The 27968-nt window shown below is 34.9% G+C and overlaps 2 protein-coding genes and 1 pseudogene across 2 annotated transcripts; 2 read left to right on the forward strand and 1 right to left on the reverse strand.

Moving 5' to 3' along the window:
- The first annotated feature begins 5258 nt into the window (after window positions 1-5258).
- On the forward strand, window positions 5259-11807 carry LOC110632853 (probable LRR receptor-like serine/threonine-protein kinase At2g16250; annotated as a pseudogene).
- A 1667-nt stretch (window positions 11808-13474) lies between these two features.
- Window positions 13475-17401, forward strand: LOC110669185 (transcription termination factor MTERF2, chloroplastic). The gene is made up of 6 exons (XM_021830696.2): window positions 13475-14271; window positions 14640-15048; window positions 15262-15477; window positions 15764-15871; window positions 16276-16550; window positions 16883-17401. The coding sequence occupies exons 1-6, from the start codon at window positions 13559-13561 to the stop codon at window positions 17202-17204; spliced, it is 2043 nt and encodes a 680-aa protein (XP_021686388.2). The 5' UTR covers window positions 13475-13558; the 3' UTR covers window positions 17205-17401.
- Window positions 17402-19275: 1874 nt separating this feature from the next.
- On the reverse strand, window positions 19276-26047 carry LOC110669159 (phenylalanine--tRNA ligase alpha subunit, cytoplasmic). The gene is made up of 18 exons (XM_021830664.2): window positions 25741-26047; window positions 25266-25391; window positions 24946-25035; window positions 24537-24593; window positions 23365-23420; window positions 23145-23237; window positions 22511-22601; window positions 22209-22246; window positions 22082-22120; window positions 21704-21780; window positions 21523-21607; window positions 21338-21434; window positions 20813-20921; window positions 20392-20463; window positions 19977-20043; window positions 19762-19887; window positions 19603-19657; window positions 19276-19506 (listed from the first exon to the last, which is right to left on the reverse strand). The coding sequence occupies exons 1-18, from the start codon at window positions 25885-25887 to the stop codon at window positions 19453-19455; spliced, it is 1479 nt and encodes a 492-aa protein (XP_021686356.2). The 5' UTR covers window positions 25888-26047; the 3' UTR covers window positions 19276-19452.
- Window positions 26048-27968: the final 1921 nt, after the last annotated feature.

Raw genomic sequence — 27968 nt, forward strand, 5'->3', positions numbered from 1 at the left:
GGGCCTTGTGATATGATTGAGTTGTGATTGTGTGATTGGCAGATATAGAAGTGCATTTTGAAGTCTTTTGCAGATTTGGTAGGTCATAGGTATAGGAGAAATTCTGCCGGATTTTCGGCATGAATTAGGCTGTCTGTTGCCTCTTTAGAGTTTTATTTTGACTTAGTATTAATAAATTATAATTTAATTATTAGGTAATCGATGTCAGTTATTTTCCTGCATCCAGCAGCCATAATAATCATCGATGTACTGTGAGTGAAATATTAATTTTAATTGTAATTTCGATATTATTATATGTTCAAGCATGCCCATGCATCACTTATAAAAATGTATATATGTAGTTAAACACTAGGCACGTTTTATGTTACATTCATAATTGTTAAAGTGCCATGGATATTGTTGTGGTAATTTGGAGCAGTGTGCGTGAGTTGGCGTGCGTGTGGTGTGGTGTTGGCTATGGACAGGACGGGTAGACACGGCTTGAGATCTTCTCTAAGACCCAGTCCTTCGTGGTAGACACAGCTTGAGTTCTTCGCTGGGACCCCGATTTGGTTTATTAAGTGAAAGTCCGAGCTTGAGTTCTTCGCTGGTACAGTTTGGATTTCTTAGAGTTGTATAGGGGATCAACTCCCATATAAGTATTGTTTGACATTATCGAGTGTGTAAGTGCTCCAAATTACCTTTTTGCTGTTATGATGTGAAAACATTGAGGATGTTGCATTTCACTCTACAGGGTGCATTACCTTTAGATAGCTATAGAGATTATGGTTAAAATTGATATTTTATCACGACCCAACCTATGGGCCGGACCGGCACTAGGACCTGGGTCAGCCTAAAGCCCCCGAGGCCCGTAGTAAGCCTAACTATTCATTATCCCAATTCTAAGGCCCATTTGGGCCCAATTTTAAGAAACCAACCGGACAGAGTCCGGCCATAAAGTGGACCTTTCAACGGGGAGTTTTTGACTCACCCGACCTGTAAACACAATAACCAATCCATTGGGGAGCTCAGCTCACCCTCCACATACTCATATTATCATAAAGATAAATGGGAGCTCAGCTCCCTCATCCAGTCCATCAAACATGCATATAATAATTTTACAGGTCCACATGACAATTTATATTACAGACCCGAATCATTTAAATATCTCTAACACATGCGGAAATTCTAGGAGTAAATAAAATTACACAAATATTGATAAAATAACCTGCGAAGGAGAAAAGCAGGTTAACCACAATAAAATCCTCCTGTAGCCTGAAAAAATATTGAACAGGAGTGAGCGTTCGACTCAGAGAGTAAAATATCAATTTTAACCATAATCTCTATAACTATCTAAAACTAATGCACCCTGTAGAGTGAAATGCAACATCCACATCATTTTCACATCATAACATCAAAAAGGTAATTTGGAGCACTCACGCACCCTGTAACATCAATCATAATATATGGGAGCTGATCCCCTATACAGCTCTCTTAAATCCAACACAGTGCCAAGAACTCACTCGACTTCCACTTAATAACCAAATCGGGTCCCAGCCAAGAACTCAAGCCGTGTCTACCCCAAGGACCGGTCCCGCCAAGATCTCAAGCCGTGTCTACCCGTCCTATCCATAGTCCACACCACATCACACGCACGCCAACGCACGCACACTGCTCCAAATTACCACAACAACATCCATGGCACGCTAACAGTTATGAATGCAACATAAATCGTGCCTAGAGTTTAACTACATAAATATATGCATATAAGTGATGCATGGGCATGCTTGAACATATAATAATATCGAAATTACAATTAAAATTAATATTTTACTCACAGACTTGACGGTGGTCACTGAGGCGGCTGGACGGAGGAAGAAGGCTGTCCCGGCTCACCTGACAATTTTTATTACAATCATTTAATAAATTTGACCCCATACAAACAAGGAAAAAGACCAAATACGTCCTAAGTCGTAGAAAATCCAGTGAGTCTCCCTATACCTAGGATCTACCCAACCTGCAAAAGGGCTCAAAACACACTTCTATACTCACAATCCATATATCCACAACTCAATCACATCACACAGCCCCTCCTGGGCCCATCAAATCAGTTATCCATCATAATATGTAAAATTTCAATTTAGTCCTTATAATTGATCATTTTTTCAAAAACTGCCCAAATAAGCTCTAAAAATTCTAAAACTTTGCCCCGCGGTCCTTAGCAATATTATTAATCTATTGCAAAAAAAATCATAATTTTCTAAGCTACCATGAATATTTTATGGATTTTTAATCCTATTTAAGCACTAGAAAATTACGAAAAAGCAAGGTTCGGGTTTACCTTTACCGATTCCGACTTCGGGTACGCGCTCGGGACGTCTGACAATGGTGAGGTAGCCAAAGCCTCGATCCAATTCGGAGACTTTTCCGGTAACGGGTCTGTCTGGTCGGAAATTCACAGACCCAGACAACTGTCGAATTTCTGCGAATTGAGGATACCTACACGAAGCCCATAACACCGGGGTTAGTACATAAATTTTTTAGAATTTTCTAAGCTCATTTAATGCTCGGAAATACACTGCGAAGTTCCGTGGGACCCACCGAAAAACGGTGTCGGAAAAATTTGAAATTTATGTCGCCGCGAAGCTCTCGACGAGTGGAGCGCGCTGGTACTCTCGGTTTTCTCGTGGGGTTCACGGTTTGTGAGAAATCTAGCCCAAAAGTCGAAATGGGCTAAAAACTTCCCGAGCAAAAATTGGACAAACCGCTCGATGGATTTCGGTGTTCTTGGTGTCTATGGAAAGCTCTCGTCGAGTAGATGATTTTAGATACAAGACCCGGTCCGATTGGTGGCCGGATCGGCCGGATTTCAGCCGGGAAGACCAATAGTCGCGCACGCACGTCGCTCAACTTCGGGCGCCGTTTTCCAGCATTCCAGGTGGCGGCCGGCCGTGGGAGAGGACCGAGGTGAGGCGCCGGCGAGGTGGGAAGGCAGGGGAGGCGGCGACGCGGCAAGGGGAGAAGGGAGGAGAGAGAAAAGAGAGAGAGAAGGGGAGGAGGTCGGGACGCGTGGAAGAAAAGAGAAGAAGAAAAAGAAGCCGGTCCGATTCAACCGGTCCGATCCGGTTCTGTTCGATTCTGTCGGTTCGATTCGGAATACAAAATTTTGAATTTTTACTCTGTCTCGGGACCGAAAACGAGGTCCAAAAATTTCGAAAAAATTCTAGAAAACTCAGAAAAATTTGTAGACTCCAAATATATTTTCAGTTTTACCACGTGGTCTTTAAATTAATTTTTAAAAATCATCAAAGTTTATATTTTCGGAAAATCGAACCCGATTTTTAAAATCTGAAAAATCTCAAAAAAATTCCTAAAATTTAAATAAAATTAAAATACCAAAAATGCTCATAAAATTTAAAATTTTGGGGTGTTACATTTTACTCTCTGAGTTGAACGCTCACTCTTGTTCACCTATTTTTCCAAGCTACAGGAAAAGTTCTTTTACAGAGCAATTTGCTTTCTTCCTTGCATGTTTAACGTCAGTTATTTAATTATTTTATTATTTTTCAAAATTTGAAATCTAGAACTCCGCATGTGTTAATAATAGTGTGAACCTTATTAGAAATCGTGTTAATTTAAAATTTTGAGATTAATAAATGAAGATTTGTGTGGTATTTAAACAACTTGTAAGTGGTGGTAACAGAGTTGAGCGAGGCTCTCCATACTTCAGTTTTTTATGATTATCGGGTTGGGTTAACCCAAATAAAAATATTTTATTTTATTTTATTTTATTTACATGTTGGACCTAAATTTTTTTACCTTAGTTATGGATTTGAGAACATTAAGACTTATTATGGGTTTCGGGAGCTTTATGCCGGTTCAGGTCCTAGTGTCGATCCGGCCCATAAGTTGAGTTGTGACACAAAAAGGCGGCAAAAAATGGTGTGAAGGTTAGAAATTTAGTTAGAAGAAGTGGGCAACCGATTTTTGATTTTGTTTGTTTCCGTTAATCAGCTTCTCAGTGGGAAGTTTTCCCTCTCACGTTTAAAATGGAAAGTCGTTGGAGATAGATTGACGGATGAGAAAAGATAAACCGACCAGCAAACATATTTCTACGAACAAGCTAGGAAAAGCATAAGAGACCTACATTTCTGTCTCTATTTACACAATGGTTGACTGAAATTAGGGTGATTTTAATTTCCAAGGAGGTTAAAATTATTTCACAGAAATTAGTTTTAATTAAATCTAATTTACACAAGGGTCGACTGAAATTAGGGTGATTTTAATTTCTAAGGAGGTTAAAATTATTTTACAAAAATTAGTTTTAATTAAATCTAATTAATTTATGATTAATAATAATAATTATTATTATCCTATAATAATAAATTATAAATGTAACCATAAATACAATAACTAAATAAAATTTTAAATCTCAACTATGTAATACCCATTTGATTGAGTTTTAAATTTTCATTAATCAATTGGAATGATTATAAAATATTATTTTTTTTTTCTTTTTAAAAATTTTTCTTGTAAAATAGAAAGTTGATTAAAAAAAATAATAAATAAAAAAAATAATAAATATGAATAAGGTGTAATTCGTAATCTTTCTATCAATCATAAGTATTTAATAAATATAATTTTCAAATAATCTTTTCAAATTCAGTTGTTGGTAGTTTTTTCAATGTGATTGTAATTGTTGAACTAAATAGTAAGATAATTAAGATTACTTGATATTTTAAATATCAAATTGCAAAGTTTAGGGATATAATATTTATTTAGTAGAGCGATTTTAAATGATTTTCAATTTGTACACGTATAATTAATTATGGATGTTTGATGAACCTAATTTCTTGATGAGTTTCTTAAAATTTAGCCGTTAGTAATAACAATCAATTTAATTTTTTTATCATTTACTTATTGACTGTTGAATATATAAATATATATATATGAGCAGTTTATATGCATAAGAGAGAAGAAAAGTGTCTCTCAGCGTCGGGAGAGTAGTTTGAGATGGCTAAAGCGGGATAAGCGGAGGTCAAGCAGGCCACCACAATTACGGCACGCGGACGTGGGTTCAGTGTCAGAGGGGTGACCCAATGGCTGAGCCTCTGCGTCCTGCTATCTACAAGCCGCTTTGCTTCTTGATTTCCTTCTTTCCTGGTATTTTTTTCTTGTTTTTTGTATTTTTTTTCTTCTATGATGCGCAGCTAAAAACTCTCTGCTTTGTGAATGGCCAGCGTTTAGAAACTGGAAAACCCCATTTTTAAAGCCCACAAAGAGCAATAATAGAGAGAGTGATATTCTTTTGTCAACTGGGGAACAGGGAACTGGAACTACACAGAGAGTAGGTAGAGAGACAGACAGGGAGAGATGCAGATTGGTCACCAACAATTTTGTAGAATAAGTGAGAATCAAAAGAGAAAGAAAGGGTTTTTGGTCCTGGTGAGAGTCATGTTTCTTTTATGGACTGAAAGAGAGAGAAGCCCACATTTGATATGAGGAAGAGAAGATTTGAATCTGTTTTTCATTTTCCATAAGCCATGGTCGACCAGCGAATTGTAAAATATTCGCTTTTCTGCCATTGCAGTTGAAATTTCAGCCTGCATTTCGGCAAGTGGAGACACTGAGTCCCTCTGTTGAACAAGCTGCCCTACTTGAACTCAGATCCTCTTTGGGTATAAGAAGTGAGGAGTGGCCTAGAAAAGCTAACCCTTGCCTGAATTGGGCGGGTATCGCATGCCAGAACGGCAGTGTTTCTGGAATTAACATTTCTGGTTTTAGAAGGACAAGACTTGGTTCCCAGAACCCACAATTCTCCGTGGACGTGATCGCCAATCTGACCCATCTGACTGCTTTTAACGCTTCTATATTCTTGCTCCCTGGTTCCATCCCAGATTGGTTCGATCAAAGGCTTGGTTCACTTCAACTGCTTGATCTTCGTTTTTGCGCAATACACAATGCTATTCCTGCCAGTATAGGGAATTTGACTAATATTACTAGCCTTTATTTGTCTGGTAATAGTTTAACGGGTGCAATTCCCTCCAGTTTGGGTCAATTGATGTTGCTTTCAGTTCTTGATCTTTCGCAGAATTCGCTTACGGGATCTATTCCTCCGTCGTTTGGTTCGCTTGGGAATTTGACAATTCTTGATATTTCGTCCAATTTCTTATCTGGGTCGATTCCTCCTGGCATTAGGATGCTTTTCAAGCTTCAATATTTGAATCTTTCAAGTAATCAGTTATCATCTTCAATACCTGCTCAGCTTGGGGACTTTGGTAAGTTGGTTGACCTTGATGTCAGCTTGAATTCATTGTCTGGGTCCTTGCCGGTCAACTTGTTTCCTGCTCCAAATCAATTGCAGATTGTGGTTTTGAAGGACAACGGTTTTACCGGTGCTGTCCCTGATGTGCTATGGACAATGCCTAGATTGCTCCTCCTTGATATCTCTGGCAACAAATTCGCGGGCTTCCTGCCTGATTCTACCTTGAATGCTAATGCTACTACTGCAGAACTGAATCTGTCTGGGAATTTGTTTTATGGAGCTCTCAAACCAATACTGAGAAGGTTCCGTTTTGTTGATCTGTCTGGAAATTATTTTGAAGGCAGGGTTCCAGATTATCTGCCCAACAATGCTTCTCTTGTTAGCAATTGCCTCCAAAATATGTCAAGTCAGAGAAGTTTTCAGGAATGTGCATCTTTTTATGCTGAAATGAGGCTGGCTTTTGACAATTTTGGACTCCCAAATTCCACACAACCTCCTGCCAGAGATACTCAAGGGAAGAGCAGCAGAAGGGCTATCATATTAGCAAGTGTTCTGGGAGGCGTTGGGCTTATTATTGTTCTTTTGACATTACTAATAGTGCTGCTGCTCATTTGCTTCCGTAAGAGGGGCACTGCAAATCAAGGAGCGGTTGGAGTTGAGCCACTTCCTGCTGGGAGTAGTCCTCCGCCTCCTGAAGTATCAATCAAATTTTCAAGTTTAGGAGACACGTTCACATATCAGCAGCTGCTCCAAGCCACTGCTGACTTCAGTGATGCAAACCTCATTAAACATGGTCACTCGGGGGATCTCTATAGGGGTATCTTGGAAAATGGGATCTCTGTAGTCATAAAAAGAGTAGATATGCAATCTACTAAGAAAGAGGCTTACTTACTGGAATTGGATTTTTTCAGTAAAGTTTCATATCCTAGATTCCCCTTTTGGGACACTGCTTGGAGAATGAGAATGAGAAGTTCTTGATTTACAAATATATGCCAAATGGAGATTTGTCAAGTTCCTTTTATAGGAAAACCAGTTCAGAAGATAATAGTTTACAGTCATTAGATTGAATTACACGATTGAAAATTGCGATAGGAGCAGCGGAAGGTCTATCTTGTCTGCATCATGAGTGTACACCACCCATAGTACACAGGTAAAGACTTGTATTGTTGACTCTCTTTTTCTTTTTCTCTTCTTTTTTCTTCACAATCTCATGTTAGCCATGAAGATCACTTTCTAGAACGTCCTAATTTTTCCTATCAGTTAACTGGTCTGGAAAATATCCCACCTTTTTGTGAAAAAAAAATTCAAATAAAAATATTTTAACCATCATATATGACTTTTTCAATCACTATGTACGCTACTAATTCATCAATTTTATTGGAATCCCTTGCTTTGGGATTATTATTTAAGTCATTTCTAATGCCAACAGCAGTTCGATGAGGTGGGTCTTTGTTTCTGTGAGCATTTTTACTTTGAAAATTTAGTAAGTAAATCGTATGAATGTGTGATTTTCTTTTGTTAAAGACTGAAATATCCAACATTAAAAGTTTAAACCCCTTGATTTTAGAAAGTTTGATTTGCATTCATAACCATTTGCCAGTTATGAAGGTAACACAAAGTTATAACTAATGGTACAACTGCTTGAGCAGGAGTTATGGCAAAGATTATTGTGCATCTTCCTGTGTAATAACTGAAGTGAAATCCTGCTTTGGGAGCGTATCAATACATTGCAAAAGAAGTTCTTATATAGTTTCTACATGTTGGTTAGGCAAGTCTGGACAATATGTACTTGGTTATGCAGTTCAACATGCTCTTTTGAGCATCAACGAAATTTGAGATAATTTTAAAAGTATTCCATAAATCCTACTGAGTTGAATTACTTTAGTTTTTAATTTCAATATCAAGGTTAATTTTTGTGACATGGTTCATTGGCGTGCATCAAATATACCCGGGCATTAACCTGGTTTAGGACTTTTAAACTAGTGCTCTGTGCTTTGGTCTTGGTGATAGCTTACTGGTAAAAGATAGGGAAGTTTAGAGGTTGAAATCCAAGTTGTAAAAGGTGAAGCTAAAGCATGAGCTGCTTTGAAAGTTTTCTTTTTTTTTTTAAAAAAAAAAAATTGTTTGGTTTTTGTGTGTGTGCCGGTGCGCAATTACATTTGCTTTTTTTGGTTGTTTTGCCAAATGCTTCACTAGCTTACATTACATCATAAAAAGTTGGAAAAAGTTGTGCTACTGTTGTAGTCGCTGAATTCTTTCTTTTGCTTCATTGAAGAGATGTTCAAGCAAGCAGTATACTCCTTGATGATAAATTTGAAGTGCGGCTTGGAAGCCTAAGTGAAGTTTGTCCTCAAGATGGGGATACTCATCAAAACAGGATTACCAGGTTGCTTCGATTGCCACAGTGAGTATTGTATTTAAAACTGGCTCATGTCCTAGCCTCCATCAACAGTATGTTTATTTTATCATTTAAAAATTTTTCTTGGATTTAGTTACCACTGCTTTTGTTAGGGGTCGGACATACCACCTTTTGCTTTAAGTAAGATATTTCATAGTTAATGGGCTAAATTTAGTTGTTCCTGAAGCTTACACTTACAGTGTTGCAATACCATTATTTTAGTCAGCATAGGTAACTTCCTTCGTTCTTGCAATTATTAGATGACTATTTGGAGAAATCCATCTTCTTGCTACCAGTATTAGGGAGAGGATTTTATTGATCCCTTTGTTTTCTTTTCTGACAGAAAATACTTTAGAAACTATGTATTGTTTCGTGGTATGTTAACGAATTAATATTGCCTTTTCCTGTTTGAATATGATTAAGCATAAGTTAACTTTGTATGGATTCCATGCAATCTAGTTTCTTGAGAACTTTCAACTTGAACTTTTGTGACTCTACCATCAACTGGGTGAAGTTCCTTGTGTTAGCAGATCAGGAGCCAATTTTTAGAAGGTCAAAGCATAATACCAAGTTTTTCCTTTTCATTGTGAATATTATTATTTAAATACCCCTGCATTTTAAATCCTTATCTATCCAAATGGGCCTTAACTTCTTTCCCCCATATTTAGGGTACACTGCACTATGTTATCTCTACCTATTGTGTCAATTTTTTTTTTTAGTGTTCATGTGTTGCATGCTTATTTAGCTTAATCAAGATTTTCATTCTGGATTTTTTTTTTCATTGCAGGTCATCGGAACAAGGCACTTCTGGTACGTAGAGATATAAGTTTTAAGTATCACTTTCATTTGTTTAATATTTGTAATTCAGCCTCTATATATTGATCCATCATCCATCTAACCAGAAATAGCTATATGCTGCTTGATGCTCTCAATTCTCAAACCTTAAGTAGCTTCTTATCATACATGTTATTAAAAAAAACTAAGGCTTAGACTTAGATAAACAGAAAACCAATATTTCCTAGTTGTGATCCCACACCAGCCAAAGTGGGTGAAATGTCAAAAAGGATTTTTTTTTTTTTAATTATAGCAGTAGGATATTAGTTAGAGGTAATGAGAAAATGATAATTACCTTCTTTTCAAATGAAGGCTAAGATAATTTCTCATATCATTTTGTACTGTTGAGTGGTGGCCTTCCTGTCCATGGATCAATGCTCTTCAGTGGTTTGATATATATGTGGCCCAGGAGATAATAGTAAAACTTGTGGTGAACTTTGTGCCTTTTTCTTTGTATTGAACCTAAGGCAACCAATGAACGTTTTGGAGTCCCAAATCAATGTGAATTATGTTATCGAAGAACCATGGCCATTATGGAGAAATCCTTTACGAAGGAAATACATTAGTTACATTTATATATGAAAAATCGAGATCTGGTGATATAACGCAGGTCTTCCAAAAGTGGAACAAGTGTTAGAAGTGCGTTCAATTGATTCAATATCAATAAACCTAGAAAAGAGAGTGGAGGGTTGGAATGAGTATATAACAAGAATTCTGGGAATTCCTTGGGGATTGCAAGGGGTGCTTGGAACTTCATTTCCTTTCTGCTTATGATCAGTAAGATAGCTTCTTTGTTTGGATCCAATAACTCTTGTAAGAAGAATTTGGGAGTTGTTACATTCAATCCATGCATTTCCAAGTATTTTCAATTTCTTTGAGGTTATTGATCTCTATTGGTTTGTGTAATCAGCGGTGTGCAAGTTGTTATCCCAAGTTTGTTGGTCCTAGTTGGTTCCTATGCCAGTCATGCTGGCATATAGCAGTGCTTAGATAAAAAAAAGAGAGTATTTGTAGAGAAGTTTTTAGTTAGTCTGCTGTGACTGTTAAACAATGTAGAACGATAGGTTGAAGCCATTGGTTGTGGCTTGCTTTGTTTGAGATAGGTCAGTTTTTTGCTTGCTCCAGATAACGCTTCTGTAAATGATATAAAATTTTAGCCACTGTTTCTCAAGGAGTCTTTTATGTCTGTTTTGAGCTGAGCCAACTAGCAAAAGGAAAGAAACCCTTAAAACTTCAGAATCCTTGTTTGCTGGAGGAGTTCCAAGTTTCTGAAATTCACTTCTGTTTATCATGACCAGGTTCAGTGACAGCAACATGTGCCTATGATATTTACTGTTTGGGAGAGTATTACTTGAGCTTGTTGGTAACGGGGAAGGTGGGCATGAGTGCATCTAGTGAAGCCCAACTAAAAGAATGGTTAGAACAGACGCTACCATACATCAGCATTTATGACAAGGAACTTGTGACAAAAATTGTGGATCCATCTTTGATCATTGATGAAGATTTATTGGAAGAAGTCTGGGCCATGGCCATTGTTGCCAGGTCTTGCCTCAATCCCAAGCCTTCAAGGCGACCGCTCATGGTATACATCCTCAAGGCATTAGAAAATCCATTCAAGGTAGTAAAGGAAGAAAATTCCAGCTCTGCAAGGTTGAGAACAGCATCTTCCAGGCACTCTTGGAATGCTTCTCTACTTGGTAGTTGGCATAGCTCATCTGATGTAGCAGTCATTCCAACAAGCTCCAGTACCGGACCAGAAGGAGGAGGTAGTTTTAAACATTCAGGAACCTCAAATTCACAGGGAAGTGGCCAAAATGGTGGTGGTGAACATTCATCCTCGCATAGAAGGCAATCTAGGGAGATTTTTCCTGAACCATCACCTGATGTGCAAGATGTAGAAAGACTAGGTTAGAATTAGCAGAGATGTTGATTGTTCTTGATTCTTTGTCAATAAATACAGGAGGCTTCCCATTTGAGTGCCTTCATGTTGGTACCCCTATGTGCTGCACATGTTTTTGCAGTTGATCAAGGTCTGGAGCCATTTTTGTACATCAATGGGAGGATTTGGAAAGTTGTGTATCAACTCTTTATCCAAGTTCTGTAAAGATTTTGTCCCAAGTTGGCGGATAAGATTGGATTGGGAAAATTTTGTAAGAGAATGGGGTGCTAATGGCAGTAATGGTGACATTTGTTTAACAGCTTGTTTTAGCATGCTACCATTTATCTCTGTAATTGATCTTTGCTTTCTTTTCTTTTATTTTTTTTTACATTGTATTTGTCAAGGATTTTATCATCACAATGATTATCCTGCATTATGAGATTGGTTTGGTACTTGCCTTGCTTGCTTTTAAGCAAATCCAAGTTGTGGTAGTGCCGGTTAGGGATGGCAATTTTCACCCACCCTTCTTTTTCCCTCCACCACTGTGCCCCGTACATGCGAATTCCAAATCATGGCCATTGTGAGTGAGAGCTCACCTCCTCCCCGCACCCTCGAATTCCAAATCATGACTTTGAATCACAAGAAATACTTATTAACTATTCTTCGGTAAAATCATAAAACAAAGAGCAATTTTGAATTTCTTCAAACCCTTTTTTATCTTCTAATCTCTCACGTTGTTCAAAACCTAATGATTTCTCTTGCATTTGCATATTTGTCAAGTGGCAAGGATCTCCTGCCTTTGAGAGAGCTTGCGCAATTATTTTTCTCTCATGTAATCTCATTTTTATATATATTTTTTTCAATAGAAATAGATATTCATAACATTGCAAAAGGGTTAATATAATCATAGGATTGGAAGAGTAACCTAATAAGTATTTAAAGATTACAGAGTATCTGTTTGGCATTGATATTGAAATGTCAAAATTATTTTTATAAATAAAAGTATCATTTTAGATGTTATTAAAAAAAATAATTAAAAAAAATTATTTTAATGATATTATAGTTAAAATTTATTAAATTTAATTTTAAATTATTTTTTAATATTATCTAATTAATATATTTAAAAAAGTGATTTTCTTAATAATAACAATTTCGACAGTTTAGAGTTAACAAAAAAAGAGTCTAAAAATAGCTTCACATTACAAGTTTGACCTAAGGCCCATAAACACAAACCCTAGAGCAATTGAAAGAGAGACACTATGACAAGCAATGCCGCTGCCCATCTCATCCTCCTCCACACCCTAGCTGGACTAGATAGTTAAGAAGTCGCACAAAAACAAAGGCCGCCAAAGACTTGAAGCCACGTAAAGTTTTTCCTCAAGAAACATTCTTCTATGGAAACAGAAAAGACCCCTCAAAAAGATAGAAAAATCACCATCTCCAATGATCAACGGAAGAATCGATGACTAGAGCTCTTATAGCCTCTGAGCTTTCAAGGGTCAGGCAGCCAAACAAAGTATCCAATTATGGGATCCCAGGGATGACCATCTTCACGGCCTAAAATAGATTTACAGTCTTCTGCAAGTTAAAGCAAGGCTTCTGTAGTTATTGGCACCAAATCGAACACTGTTGAGCAACATCAAAAGACTGTCGCAAGTTATAAGAATCCTTCCCATTCTTATTCAACATTTTAAGTCTTGGCATGTTTATAGACTATCGTATCTCACTGATAATTTTAGTTTAATATGTTTAATTTTTATAAAATAATATATTGCATAAAATTTACACATTAATTTTAATATATAAAAATATGAAATTTAATTTTAATAAAAAAATATAAACCAACTATGATGATGTAGTAGATATCTAACACATAATTAAATTTATATTTATTATTTTTAATAATATTATTATAAATTAAACAGTTAAAACATATTAATGAATCACAAATCAATTCATGATAAGCATATTATAAAATATCAAATTGAGTTACATGGTCTAAAATTGTCACTCTACACTTAAATATTTACGATTAAATGAGAGTTTTTTTTTTTTTTAATTTCACAATCTAATTAATCTAAATTATATTTAATTGAGCCTTTTAATTTAATTTATTATTATTGAATATTCTATCGCAAGTACCGTCTATTTTCCCCGCTGCTCTATCCATTTACACACTGATCAGCGACCCAACAGTGAAGGGATGATGTCCTCCTGTCCACAGCACCACCACTTCCGCCTCTGCCACCGTCACAACCACAGCAGGAACTGTAATTCCATAATCGTTCCCTCTTCTACCATTACCATCTCCTCCTCCCTCCACCATCAACATCACCAACCACCTCAAAACCCGGCGACCTCGTCCCCTACTGATAAACCAGTCCTCCGGACCCAAAATTCCAAGTCCAGCACTGCCCTCCTCCACCACCTAAAACAACGAAGCCAACTTCAAAACGCAATATCACAAGAAGAGAAATTGCGGGATGCTATTTCACCAGAAGAGAAAGTGAAGCTTTTGGAAATGACCCTCGTCACTAAGAAACGAATCCCTCAGTTCCCTGGTTCAATTTTCCCCCAGTTCCCGACAGAAACCAAATCTCCTTTGCAAACCCTTTTTCAAAACGGAAGCGAAGACAGTGAAGACGACGATGGAGGAGAAGATGAAGCAGAAATGATAATGAAGGCGCTTGAGATACGTAGAAAAGTGACAGCAGAGATTTTCAAGGAAGCCATGAAGAGGAAAGGCAAGTTCGGAATAACGTATTCGACCAATTTGGTTGATAGATTGAGTGATTTTATTGACTTTATTATGATTGAGGCTGCGAAATTGAAGAGGTTGCCTGAGTTTGAGTCTTCGAGTTTCAATATTAGAGCTAAGACTGTTATTGAGGACTTGAACGTTGTCCCACTTATCAGGTACTTCAACTGTAATAGTTTTTATGGTATTTTTGGTTGGTTAACTAGGTGCTTGGTTCGTTTTCTCAGTGAACTAATTTATCTTTATTTGTGGGTTTGTGACAAAAATCTTTAATGGAGTAAAAACAGATTCATTTGAACTTTCTCATTGAAGTTTGATTGATTCTCTCTCAATTTCATTTGTGGATAATTTTCTCTAATTCATTAGGATGCTATCTTGATAAACTTTTTTGCTCTGAAAATTTTCAGTGCTTGGACCAATGTCAAAACTGCAATATTTTGTCATTGTTGTATTTAGAAGTAAAATGAGGATTATGTAGACTAGAGTTTGACGTGTTGATTGTGATTGCTAAATTAATATAATATAGGTGGCTGAAACACAATGGGTTGCCATATCCTAAGATTGCGAAGCTCATATGCTTGTCCAGAGGAAATCTAGAGTCCATTACAGGCCGGGCTGACTGGTTGAAGTCAATTCATGTCAGGGGAGAGTTTCTCGGGGTTGTGCTCACAAAAGCAGGGGATAACATTTTAGAACGCAGTAATGAAGAACTAGCTGAAATCGTTGAGTATTTAGAGAGCAATGGTGTGAGGAGGGATTGGATGGGCTATGTAATGAGTCGGTGTCCTCAATTATTGTCTTATAGCATGGAAGAAGTGAAAGCTCGAGTCAGGTTCTACTTGGATATGGGTATGAATGAGAAGGATTTTGGCACAATGGTCTTTGATTATCCTAGGGTGCTTGGCTATTTTACCCTGGAAGAGATGAACCAAAAGGTAACTGACTTATTAATCTGCACCCTACAATTTTCACTTTTATAGGATTTTAAGTTCTGAGTTGCTTTTGGGAACACATTCAATTTGCCTGTCCATCAAGTAGCCATAATGAAGCACTGACACAATGATTTTATTTTTGTGTTTGAACTTTGAAGTACTCTTCTACCAATTCTTATAACTATATATGGTGAGATAATCCTCTTCTTCGTTCAGGTTAATTATCTGAAGGAGTTTGGCGTCAATAATGAAGAAGTTGGGAGATTACTTGCATTTAAGCCACAATTGATGGGTTGTAGCATTGAGGAAAGGTGGAAGCCTCTTGTTAAGTATTTATACTACCTTGGAATCTCTCGAGATGGTATGAGGAGAATGCTTACCATTAAACCAATAGTTTTCTGTGTTGATTTGGAAGAGACTATAGTGCCAAAGGTATGAATTGCTGTTTGTTACATGATTATGCTTCAGCTTTGTTAATGCTACACCATTAAACAAGCAAGTTTTGTAATCTAGCTTAATTCTCCCTTTGAGTTTTGTCCTGCTAATCTTATTTTCTTATCTTCATTTTTTGCTCTCTAGCATCTAGCTTTGATAATAATTTTTGAATTGCATGAACATATATTTTCTTTAAATGAAATAGGATACTTATTGAATTATGCTAGTCTATGCGTTGCTCTTTCAGATGAGAGTTAACAAGATTTTTTTTTTCCTTATGAAGGTGCGTTTTTTTAAGGACATAGGTGTTAGAGATGACGCCATTGGCAAAATGCTTGTAAAATTTCCACCATTACTAACATACAGCCTCTACAAGAAAATCCGGCCAGTGGTTTGTTCTTTTTCTCAGTCAATTACTGTTTTTGTTCTTTACATATCCTGCATAAAGAGTACTATTGTTGAAGTATCCCCAGTAATACACAATACATATATGTATTTCTTTTGTTTTTCAAGTAGACTTGGAGCGAATTAATATGACCATCTATGTGAATTGATATATCTGTTTTTATGTGGATGACTCTTTTTAAACCAAAATATGATGTGGTGTTGAAGATTTAGCTTATTTCCTGCATGATTGTTATGCCAAAATCCCCACTACAGTAGTCCTTCATTTGCCAATAATGATACATTTGGGATAATTCTTCATCATGTAAATCTCTATGGATGGTTCCTTTGTTGATCGGTCAAATGATAACAAATATTATTTTGTTTAGCTGAACTTGGAGTATCATGCAGGTCATATTCTTGATGACAAAAGCTGGTGTTAGTGAGAGGGATATTGGTAAGGTGATAGCTTTGGGACCAGAGCTCTTGGGATGCAGCATAGTGCATAAGCTTGATATCAGCGTGAAATATTTTCTGTCACTGGGCATACGCCATCATCAATTGGGTGAGATGATTGCTGATTTTCCCATGCTACTACGTTACAATATAGACCTCCTCCGCCCTAAGTATCGTTACTTGAGGCGAACCATGGTCCGGCCTTTGCAGGATCTCATTGAGTTTCCAAGGTAAACAGCCTTAGAGGGAGCTATATGTGATGTTAAGTATATTGCTACTTTGTAGGAGAAGAATATCAAGCCCAGTTATTATTTTGAAGGTTATTTTAATCCCAGACTAGTGTACTAGGAGCTAAGAAGCTTGTTTCAATGTTAATGATGAGGAAATTAGGCCATGTTACTACAACACTGTGCTTCACCAGGAGTAATTGCATGGATTTTCTGCTGAATCTTTTGCAAGATGAAAATTTTTCCATGTTCTCTAGTTTTTCATATTGATGGCTATTTCTTTTCTTATGTTCCTTTGTACGTTTGACATTAACAACTAGCGAAATTATTTGCAGGTTCTTCAGCTATTCTCTAGACGAACGGATAATTCCAAGGCACAAAGTTCTAGTGGAGAATCAAATCAATTTTAAACTGCGCTACATGTTAGCTAGCAGTGATGAAGAATTTCAAACTTTGGTCGAGAATGCTGTTGAAAGGCGGCGGAGATTTGAATCTGGTGTAATCAATGTCGCTCTCTCGACATCTCCAGTAGTTGATGACTCTTCAGAAGAGAAGAACGCATTTGAGCATGGTGTCATGGTTGATGCTCAAACTAATCCTCAGGTAAACGATGACCCTTCAGATGAGGAAGAAATTAGTTATTTTTCTGATAATTAAATAATCCATATCTTAATATGCATAACAAAGTTAAATCCTTTTGAAGTAGCATTCTGAAAGTTGTTGCAGCTCAGAAAAACTTTGAGCTGCTCCCTGTTTATACATTTCATGTAAAATGAATAGCAACTCACTGTAACATTATAGAAGGATGGTCTACCTGCTGTAAATGGTTCAATTTCTTTCCCTCCATCCTTTAACCTTTCCTTTGATTTCTATCCTCTCCTCAGTTGCTCCCCTCTACCTCTGCTCTAATTTTATTTCCGTTATGTTTGCTCCTCTCGCTGGCCATCAATCTCGCCACCATCATGGCATCGCTTGTAACCGCTCACCAGTCACCACTAAAACTAAGAAAATTTTTATATTTAAGTAATTATATATTAACTCTTGTGGAGAGTCAATTAAATATTTGAATAATATTCTATATTTAGATAATTATACATTACAATGCATTATAATAATTAAAATATAATTATTTAAAAAATAAATAATTATTTAACTATTATTTAATTAATAAAAATAAATTTAATCGGGATTATTTTAAATTAAAGAAAATAACGATATATTTTGACAGATTATTCTATTGATAAAATTAAATTTCACGGATTAAATTATTTTTCATAAAAGACATGATTGATTAATAGTTTTTTGTGTATTTGATGGACTAATTTATAATTTATCCAAAAGTTATGAAAATTCAACAAATATGAAAATCTTACTTTGAAGGTTCTTATTACACTCTACCTCATCCTAAATTTTAAAAAATATAAAATTTTAAAAATAACCTTCAATTAAAAAAAATTATAAAAAATAATCATTTTCAAAGAAAATTTTCCAAAAAAAAAAACTTATTTCCAAGAAAAATATTTTTTTTTTCAAAAAAATGATTTAATTGGAGAAAAGAACAACTTATTTTGAAGAACTATTTTCAGAATTTTCCAAAATTCAAATTTTTATTATTTAATAAATTCACCATTAAGTATGCATATTTTTAAACGGATTAAGTTTTCTATTATTTAAAATTTTAATTAAAAAATAATTTTTATTTGGAAATTTTTTCTGAAAAGGTTTTTTGGGATAATTTTGTTAGAATTTTTTTAAAAATATTTTTCATTTTTTAAAAAAATAAATGATATTGAAGGAAGGAATTAAGAGCTTAAAATATTAATAAAATTAAATGTTAGAATATAATTAATTAATTCAATTTTAATAATATAAAAATTGAATTATTAATTATGATTAAAACTCTCTTCATTCCACAAAATAGGCTTATTTTACTTTTTCATTTGAAAAAGTAAAATCTATTAATTTTAAAAATAATTTACTAAGATAAATTATTTAATTTTAAATGAAATAAATATTAAACAAATAAATAAGTTTATTATTTTAATTATATTAAAAACAGTTTCTTAATACAGAAGAAAGCATATATTAATTTTTGAAATTAAATCCCAAGAAACTTAGAGAATAGTTTAAAGACTAGAAAAAATTTTAGCCTTACTAGTAATTTCACACAATAATCGATAAATAAAACGACAATTAAATATGACGTTTCAAAATTCTATAAGATGCAAATATAAAGCTACGTAGACTCTAGGATAGCAATAAATATGTTGACTAATCAATAACATAAACAATAAATTTTAAATTTTACGCATTGAATTTATATAAAAACAAAAATTTTATTATAATTTTAGTAATAATCCATAAAAATAAAAATTATATTATGATTTTAGAAACGATCCATTCTTGAATCCAATGTTCGTGTATTTCTCATCCCACTGACAGAAAAAATCAATAAGATAAATAATAAATTTTAAATTTAATATTAACCTTTGTAACTTATATAATATTGTCTTTGGCCCAGTGACAACAATCAAATTTAAGTACTTTCTTATTTTTATCCATTTTTAATTATTATTGGCTATATAAGCAAAATAAAATTTCTTTTATTTCCTGGAATATTTGTAAGTATAATTTTTTTATTAGTTTTACGTAACAGATAGAAAATAAAAAATAATAATTTTTCAGAAAAACTTCTTGGTTAAAAAAAAAAAAAAAAAAAGCCAGGCACTAGCGTTAGAGTGCGTCGCTGCAAATTGCAATACAAGTTCACTAGACTCGCAACATGGCGATGCCGAAAGAATACAGAGCCAGGCACTTTGACAATTTTGCCCACATAAAACTCATTGCAATTTGTCCTCAGATGAGAAGAAATAAAAATGGTAACAAATAAGAAACACTTCAGAGTCTAACGAATTCCGATGAGACATAGAGGGTTTCTCTTCATGAGAGTAAGATCCACCTGCAATTTAGAATAATGTGTACGAGTCAGCAAACAATGAAGACAGCATGATTGCCTAGCTTGCATAATGCATACACATTCATTGTGAAAGAGTACCTTGTGTCCAAACAGATCACGGATATTATCAATTCCATACAATATCATCGTTGGTCTGTTTCAAACAAGGAAAAGAAATATCAAATTGAATATAGTGATGTTCCTGATAATTATTATTGGTTAGTACGTTTGGAAATTATTAAGGGTCAAGTTTCTTACCTTTCAAGTGAAAGCCCCCATGCAATAACACTAACATCTTCTGGAAATCCCATGGGACGCAACATTTCGGGCCTGAACATGCCAGAATTTCCAATCTCCACCCATTTCCCAAAGCCTTCGTGATAGCTGGAAGATGTCAATTTATTACCTCTTTTAATAAAACACAGTTTAAAATTCCTTCAATAGATCTGCAACAGGAGCCTCTGATTTATTACCTGAAAATCTCCATGCTAGGTTCGGTATATGGATTATAAGCAGGCTTGAACCGCAGCTTAGACATCCCTGAAAGCAGAACATGGATTTAGAAGTTTAGATTTTTCTCATTGCAATATCCAATGAATTTTCCTTATCTCAATATCTAATCTAATCCAAGATCATGGCATCCTCATCACTTGGCCATATCAAACATAAACAGCCTGTTTTGTGCCAAAAAAAAAAAAAGAATTTTAACTTGTGACATCCAACTTACTACCAGGAAATCCTACCGTGTCAACAGACAAAACTTAGGTATAACTACCAACTTTATTTTTATTCAAAATTGGTTTTTGTTTTCCTCAGAAGAAAAAGGACAAGAAAAGACATTGAAGGGTTAAAACCAAAATAAGTTTCAAAAGGACGAGATTTTATTACCTAATCGTGAAAAGAAGTCCTCCAGGATTCCAATCAGGTGACTCAAAGTAAGGCCTCGATCACACACCAGACCTGAAACCAAATGAAGGAGTTTGGAGAGTTAACTGATCAGCAAAATTACAATGTGTAAATGTGATTTTTGAAAGTGATGCTTGATCCATTATATAGTGACCTAACTTTACCATACAAAATGAACTGACATTCTTTATCACTAAAGCAGTCTGGCCCCACCATACCTTTGAAAAGGTACTTGGATTGGGACACATCCAAATAAAATGTATTGACACAAAAATTAAAAATGGTCACTTTAGGTATTGATGCTTCATGCCAGATAAAAAGCTGTCATGAGCAGCACACAAACCCCTGATGAAAACCTAAGAAAGCCCTAACCCCAGCTTCTATTTTGTAAACTCATAGATACCTTCTATCTGATGGAACTCCGCAAGATGAGTACGATCTACTGCTTCATTTCTGAAAACTCGATCGATTGAGAAGTATCTTTTGGGACTAAAAGGATGCACTTTTGCGTGCTACATCAATAACAAAGTAAGTGATAAATAACACCTCCAATATAAATTAATCAAGGAGGAAGAGATGAAGAGAAAGAGGGTAAGGAGCTAGTTTTGCACAACCAAAACCCTTCAATAATTATAATTAGGAAAGCAATATATAAGAACAATTGTTGGACAATTCACAGTTTATATTAACTTCCAATGTTAAAACTAGATAATTGACAGTAACATATTCAGGTCTTTATGACGTGCAAGATTCATTCCTGAGGGGAAAGAAGAGGTAAAATGGCAGAAACAACAGAATCAATGCTCTAAGAATGAATTTCTTTGTTTCCTCTTAAAAGCAGTCTATAATGTTGTTAGCTAAATTATAAGAGTCTTTAAACAACCATTGAGATAGAACAATGAACAGACAACCAGAATTGCAATAACACCTGTGCTAGTGCATAAAGCATCTGTGATGAAATTGCTGTTGTGTGAGTTCGCAAAAGGTTTTTGTTTGCTTCATCTCTTTTCCATTCATATCCATATCTGCCACCACAAAAAAAAAAAAAAAAAGGTTCTGGGAATTAGACATTTGATATGATATCTTATTAAAGGAAAAAAATATGCATCATACCCTCTTGATCCATAACCTCCCGACTCATGAACCTCCTTCACTTGTTCAACATAATCCTCTGGCAGCTGCCTTGTCGTTGAAGGAACTACATTCATAACCACATGGTGATCAGAATGAAACTAGTAGCCAAAAAAAAAAAAAAAAAAACCAAAAAAAACAAAACAAAAAATTTTAAACCAACCTTGCAAGAAGAATGTATCATGTGAATCACGGGCAGGATGTTGTTGTGGCTGGAACAGTGCATCAAAATTCCAGAAGCTGTAATTGTGAAGTACAAGCAGAACTAATATTAAGAATAATTGGTGATGAGAAGTCCATAAATTAGACCACTTTTTCCATAACACACACACACACACACACACACAAAGAAAGATGTTCAAGCTACAACAAATTTTCAGTTTATCTTTCTAAGGGAGTCTGTGTGAAGAAAGAACAGGCATCATCTTTTTATATCTACTGTTAGATTTAGTATCATCAGGTAAAGTTTCACACACTAAACCTATCAACAGAAGCTCCAATTGACAATAAAGAAATTGCAGATGCTACACTAGTCAGTTACCTGCTCTCAACATATCTATTTGTCGGCATTTCCTCAAAACTGCATCCATTAGAAGAACAATATAGAAAGATGTCAAAATTAATAGACAAGTCAAAGTAAATAACAGAACTCAAAGGGAAGTGCTTACTTTAGTTGACGAAAAATATCCTTCAATCGGTCTTTAACCTTTAAAATAAATAAATAAAGCATCACTTACATGAAACATTTGGAATCAATAGTAAATGTAAAATGAATCGTGCAGTGCAAGCTATGTTTTGAAGTAAAAGACTGGTTATGATGAAGCAATTTCAAAAACTATATGGCGTCAACAAATTCTGAACTGAATGTCATATGACACTGGCAGTAACTTTCCAAGTGAACAATCTTCCAACATCCATTATTCATGTGTTTACAAAAAATAATAAATTAAAAAAAAGATCATATTCTTGCCTTGTTCAGCGGATGAAGATGGCCACATTCAGGTGGTGGACCCTTAGCACTGAAGTTATACTCCTTAAACTCTAGTTCCTTCCAATCACCCCTAGAAAATCAGATAAATTTGTCAAAAATGTAAATTGCATATATTCAAAATCAGATGCCATTAATATGCAAGACTGGATGAATGAACAACTAGTTATTGAGGACTATCCCCAGTTCATAATGGTTACTATACAAGAACACCTCAGAATATATCTATGATTCCTAGGAAGGTCGAGAAAAAGAGAACATAATAGATGGAATCCAGAACATTTCATGTATATGCACTCAGCTGTGCAGGAAACTGTTGACCATAATTACTTACATGCATAACCCCCCTCATTTGGTAGGGAATCCTTTTTCTACTGATAAACAAAGCACACAAATGTATGTATATGTACATATTGATTTCCCAAAGACAATGCATCAACATATAATTACTTCTTAGTTGTACCCTACTATTGGTGGTAAAAAGTAAAAACCCACACAAACAATACAATGATTTGGCTTAATTAAACATGTAACAAACATGAAAGTGGCAGATAACAACTTAGATAAATACTCAGGCTACGTGAATACATAAATGCATATATGAATATGAGTATACCTCTGTAGATTTTCCCGAGTCAAATCAGTTGCTGGTTTCTTTCTTTTTGGTGCATAGTTAGGACCTTTTCTCACTGAGTAGCCCTTCCAAGTCCTGAAGCACAAGCCTGATTAGTAAAATACACTTTGGAACTAATCAAACAAACTTTTAGGTTCACAACACAGACAATAAGGACACTCAAATATACAACATAATAAACAGAATGAAGTAAGATCTTAACTGTAAAACAATCAGCTTTCTTGCTTTCAATGAATTAATATCATCTTTGTCAATTGTCTGGAATCACCCAAAAATAAAAAAAGTTTAGTAAATCGAACAACAGAAGTATGATAAAACTATGTATACATATTTAATCAAGTAAACAGCCCAGCTCAGTTGCTTCCAAAGTAAACATGTAAAAGTGCCTATAAGGATGGAAATAGCATAGAACTACAACATAATCACCCACTCCCAAACAACCTCTAAAAGAGGAGCCACTTTCTAACCGTAAACTGTCACCTACAAAGGTCAATATGCAGACAAAAGGGGGAAAAACTTCCCAAAATCCCATGTCCACGATCCATTCAACAAAAAGCTAAACTGGAGGTACCTTCACAGTCCCCCTGTCCCTCAATCCAAAAAAAGGGGGACCTTCAGCTATTTTTAAATATATAAAAACTTGATTTCCCACTATTCAATCTTGTTAATATCCACATCGGTTTAGGATAGGGGTAATGTGGCCCTTATAAAAAGCCTTGGTCACTCCTCCCTCTTTGAGCTAGCTTTTCAAGGTAAGTTAAGTCCAGCCCATTTTCTTCAGAAATCCAAATCGGTTCACTCTACACTTTTATTGGTGAAAAAATTAATGAAAATACATTCATAGATGTATAGATACACAAATTTATAGGCAATTCTATCACAACTACATTGTGCTTATGCAATTCACAAACGAATAAACATGATTGGCTCATGCTCATATTGAAGGTTAAACAAACTGACCAGTAGAACTAAATTAAAATCATGGACATAACATCCGTAGTTACAATTCTGAAAAGTTTGCCAAGACCCACCTACTTGTATTAGTGCTCTACTTCTGTAACAAAATTCAGTTTAGCAAAATCAGGTACAAATCTTATCCTAAACAATAAGCACCTTTCAGTCTATGCTACCACATAACTACCTAACCCAAAACACAACATAAATCTTACCTACTGTTACTCTGGATATATTGAAAAACATATGCTTAAGAAACACAACAAAAACTCAGAACTGAAAAGGACACAAATTTCGACCTTGCTTTTAGTTGTAAGGCTAGCTTTTGACTTATAGGGCGCTTAGGCAAAAAAAAAAAAAAGGATTGAAGAACTGGTATAAAACTGATGACCATTAAATGCATTAAAAAAAGTCATGAACCTTGCCATCTTGAATCCGCAAAAGCAAGTCCTTTACTTTGTCTTCCACATGTTGAACCTACAGCAAAGCAAAAACATAATTAAGCAAACACAAAGACTCCTCAACTCCACATTCAATATTGTGTATTAGAGGTGTAAAACTTATCAAGTGATCATAATGAAACTGGAATGTACTTATCAAGCAGCCATGCATAGATTAATTAATCATGGGGGCAAAAACAACAATGGACCTGGCAAACACTTTGAAATTACCAACGAAATTATTGCATTCAAATGAACATAAAAGGAATGCCATGCCATTAAAACAAATTTTGTACATAGCAAAACATTAAAAGTAACAATTAACAAAAGTTTTCTCAATAAAAAAAGAACAAAAATCTGATTTCAGCCAAAGACCTTGAAAGTGCTACCTTCCTCGATATATGCTTTCCCATTTCCACCCACTTATTCTTTCCAGCCTGCGTGCACCCTATTTTGAAAATTCCAGAGTCAAGCTTTTTCTGCATCAATGCAACAGCACATTTCAGTGTATAACAATTTTTTTGTGAACACATAGCCTAGGGGGAAAAACGGTATTAAAATAACAGATGTTAAGAGAAAAGTCCACATAATTACCATATATCCTAATTAATAAACTCAAATATACAAATTATAAAATAAAAAGGGGTTCATTTATAATCATACGTTGCAACATAACACACAAATCACAAATAAAGAAAGCAACAATAACCTGCAACTCATCCTTCGAGATGCTACCCTCTGCTGGCACAGCCAAGAACAGCTGTACTTCAGGCGATCCTTCAGCAGCATACTTTTTCCCTTCCTCAGTAAGTACCCATGTCTCCCTCTTAATGTCCTGTGCAATATTCAAACTATTAAGTAAAACAATATTTAGCTCTAACAATCCATCAACAATGTACCAATATTTCATCAAAGCCACTAAAAGCTCAGCATACCTCATTGAGTCCTATTGCCCAAAATTCATTAAAAAAAAAATACCATTTCTTCCAATCTTGAATTATACAGCATAATTTTAACACTTACAGCCCTCATTGAGTGTATAAATTAATTAAACTCCCTCAAAGATAACCTAATTGCATAATTCCACACAATAATACAGTGTGAAAACTATATGTGCTAAGAATTCATATGCATAGAGAGAGATATATACATATACGTAGATATCAAGATAATGGAAGCAGTACCTGAGTGTCAACGAAGCGAAAACCGTGCAGGCTTTTGACAACATTGACGATCTCAGCGTGGTCGATTCCCCTTTCTGCGGCGAACTCGCCGGAATCAGAGATTTCTTCGTGATTCTCTAAGTAGCCCAAAATCGCCTCCTCTGCCATTATCTCTCGATTGCAAGGGTTCTGTGTCTCCAATAGGGCAATAGGCTAGTTTCGACGTAGCCACCACAGCATTTCACTCTACAGGAGGATGACGCAAATGAAATGCTTGCACATAGAGCTAGGGCATGTGAAGGGACGACTGGGCTCTCGTTTTGGGCTTTCTGATTTACCTAAATTTTGGGCATCTGTTTCGGAGACAACATGTAAAATGAAAAATATTAAATGACTTAACCATACAGGTTAGCTCTGTTGCACTAATTTTTTTTTTTTAATTTAAATTTAGATTTAACTGTTTAAATTTAAAATTTTAAAATTAAAGTTTAGAATTTAAAGATTAGAATTTTAAAGCTTAAAATTTAGGGTATGAATTTAAATTTTTAAGATTTAAGGTTTAAAATTTTAAGGATTAGAGTTATAATTTTTAAATTTGAAATATTTGGGTTTAGAATATTAAGATTTAGGTTTTTGATTTTTAAAATTAATTTAAATTTTTAGGGTTTAAGATTTTTGAATTTTAAAGTTTAAATTTTTAGGGCTAAATTATAGAGAGGGGAGTGGGACAAGTATAGTTAGGTCATGTACCACTACCCATATAAAATTATGTAACACCTCTACTCGGTCTATAGTGTAGCCGAGCAAAGTGTGCTACATTCGGTGCCGGAGCACCTTATTCTGTCTTATCATGTACAATATTAATTCAATTATATTGTATTACGTGTAGAAAAAAAAAAATTTTATCCCATTCCATCACATCATTTCTCATGTCAATTGTTCATGTACCATATCATACCATTACTCATAAAATTTTCAAATAAAATAAACTTACATTTTATTCATATAACATTACTCACAATAATATACAATTTTATATATAATCTAAAATTTAGTTACATATCTCAATCTAATTTATTACATACAATAACCAAAATATAAAATCTAACTATATATGAACCCTACCAAAATGAACTGGTGAGGTGACAATCTACACTGTAGCAGATCTGTTCAAGTCCTTTCTAGGCTCTACTGCTGCTGCTGTGGTGGCTCTCCTGTACCTACGTGTGGTAAGAACCAACGCACTAAGCATAATGCTTAGTGGTGCATATATTGAAATAAAAATAAACAAATAACTGAAATAATTATTTTACGTGTATTCTCATAAAGAAATATAAAATTTTATGAATTTCTAGGTCTTTTATATGTTTATAGAACTTTAGACAAAATAATTTAATCGAAATCTTTTTATCATGTATCTTATGTTTAATTCAATGAAGTTCACCTTAACAATCTTCTCATGTATTTATTTCAATTAAAGATTTATACTCATTTCTGTGCCAAAGTAACCTATGACAGACTATAAAGACTGAATACACGGGAGTATACAAGTTAGACAGTCGTATGTCTATCAAGTATACAACGGTCATATCAGGCACAAGGCCAGCGGGTAGACATAAGCCAGTAATAATAAAAATTGACATTATGGCCAGCAGGCAGGCATAAGCCAGTAATAATAAAAATAGGCATTATGGCCATCGGGCAGGTATAAAGCCAGTAGAACAATCATCTTAGACATATATTGTCTGTCAATGATTATCCATGTGGGCAGTACTAAAATACGTAGTCCCTAATTAGTATACTAATCGATCCAAGCTATATAAATGAGTCTAGGTGTACTTTGGACAGAATAATATTATTAAGTATTTATAATTTCATTAATTCATTATGCTTAACAATTTATTCTAATTCATTTCATTTTATATACCTAATTGTTTTATGGACTTTTCTTTAGGTCCAGACTTGGTGCACTGTCTTTACATAACAGATCGACTAAGATGTGGCCACTGTTTGGCCACACTCCCTTCTTAGAATTTGTTTCTCTATGTCTTATAGTCACTCAAAAATTTTTATTACAATTTTTCAAGTTTTGTATAGTTAATTATGGCCAAATCACTGGCCTGGACTTATGAACCCTGTTCTACCAGGACTCATGTTCATATCAGAAACTTTGACTCCCATTTTAGGGTTTTTATGTTCATAATTTGAGGACCAAGTCTAAAACAAAGTTGGAGCTCTGTTTCTTAAGG

This window comes from Hevea brasiliensis, chromosome 18 (genome assembly GCF_030052815.1).
Source record: "Hevea brasiliensis isolate MT/VB/25A 57/8 chromosome 18, ASM3005281v1, whole genome shotgun sequence".
Taxonomy (NCBI): Eukaryota; Viridiplantae; Streptophyta; class Magnoliopsida; order Malpighiales; family Euphorbiaceae; genus Hevea; species Hevea brasiliensis.

Excerpts from the sequence above, each read along its gene's own strand:
- LOC110669185 (XM_021830696.2), top strand. The coding sequence starts at position 13,559 with ATGATGTCCTCCTGTCCACAGCACCACCACTTCCGCCTCTGCCACCGT. Across the intron at positions 15,049-15,261 it reads TGGAAGAGATGAACCAAAAG|GTTAATTATCTGAAGGAGTT; the intron begins GTAACTGACTTA and ends TTCTTCGTTCAG. Across the intron at positions 15,478-15,763 it reads AAGAGACTATAGTGCCAAAG|GTGCGTTTTTTTAAGGACAT; the intron begins GTATGAATTGCT and ends TTCCTTATGAAG.
- LOC110669159 (XM_021830664.2), bottom strand. The coding sequence starts at position 25,887 with ATGGCAGAGGAGGCGATTTTGGGCTACTTAGAGAATCACGAAGAAATC. Across the intron at positions 22,121-22,208 it reads GATATTTTTCGTCAACTAAA|TTTTGAGGAAATGCCGACAA; the intron begins GTAAGCACTTCC and ends TAATGGATGCAG. Across the intron at positions 19,658-19,761 it reads TGGGGGCTTTCACTTGAAAG|ACCAACGATGATATTGTATG; the intron begins GTAAGAAACTTG and ends TGTTTGAAACAG.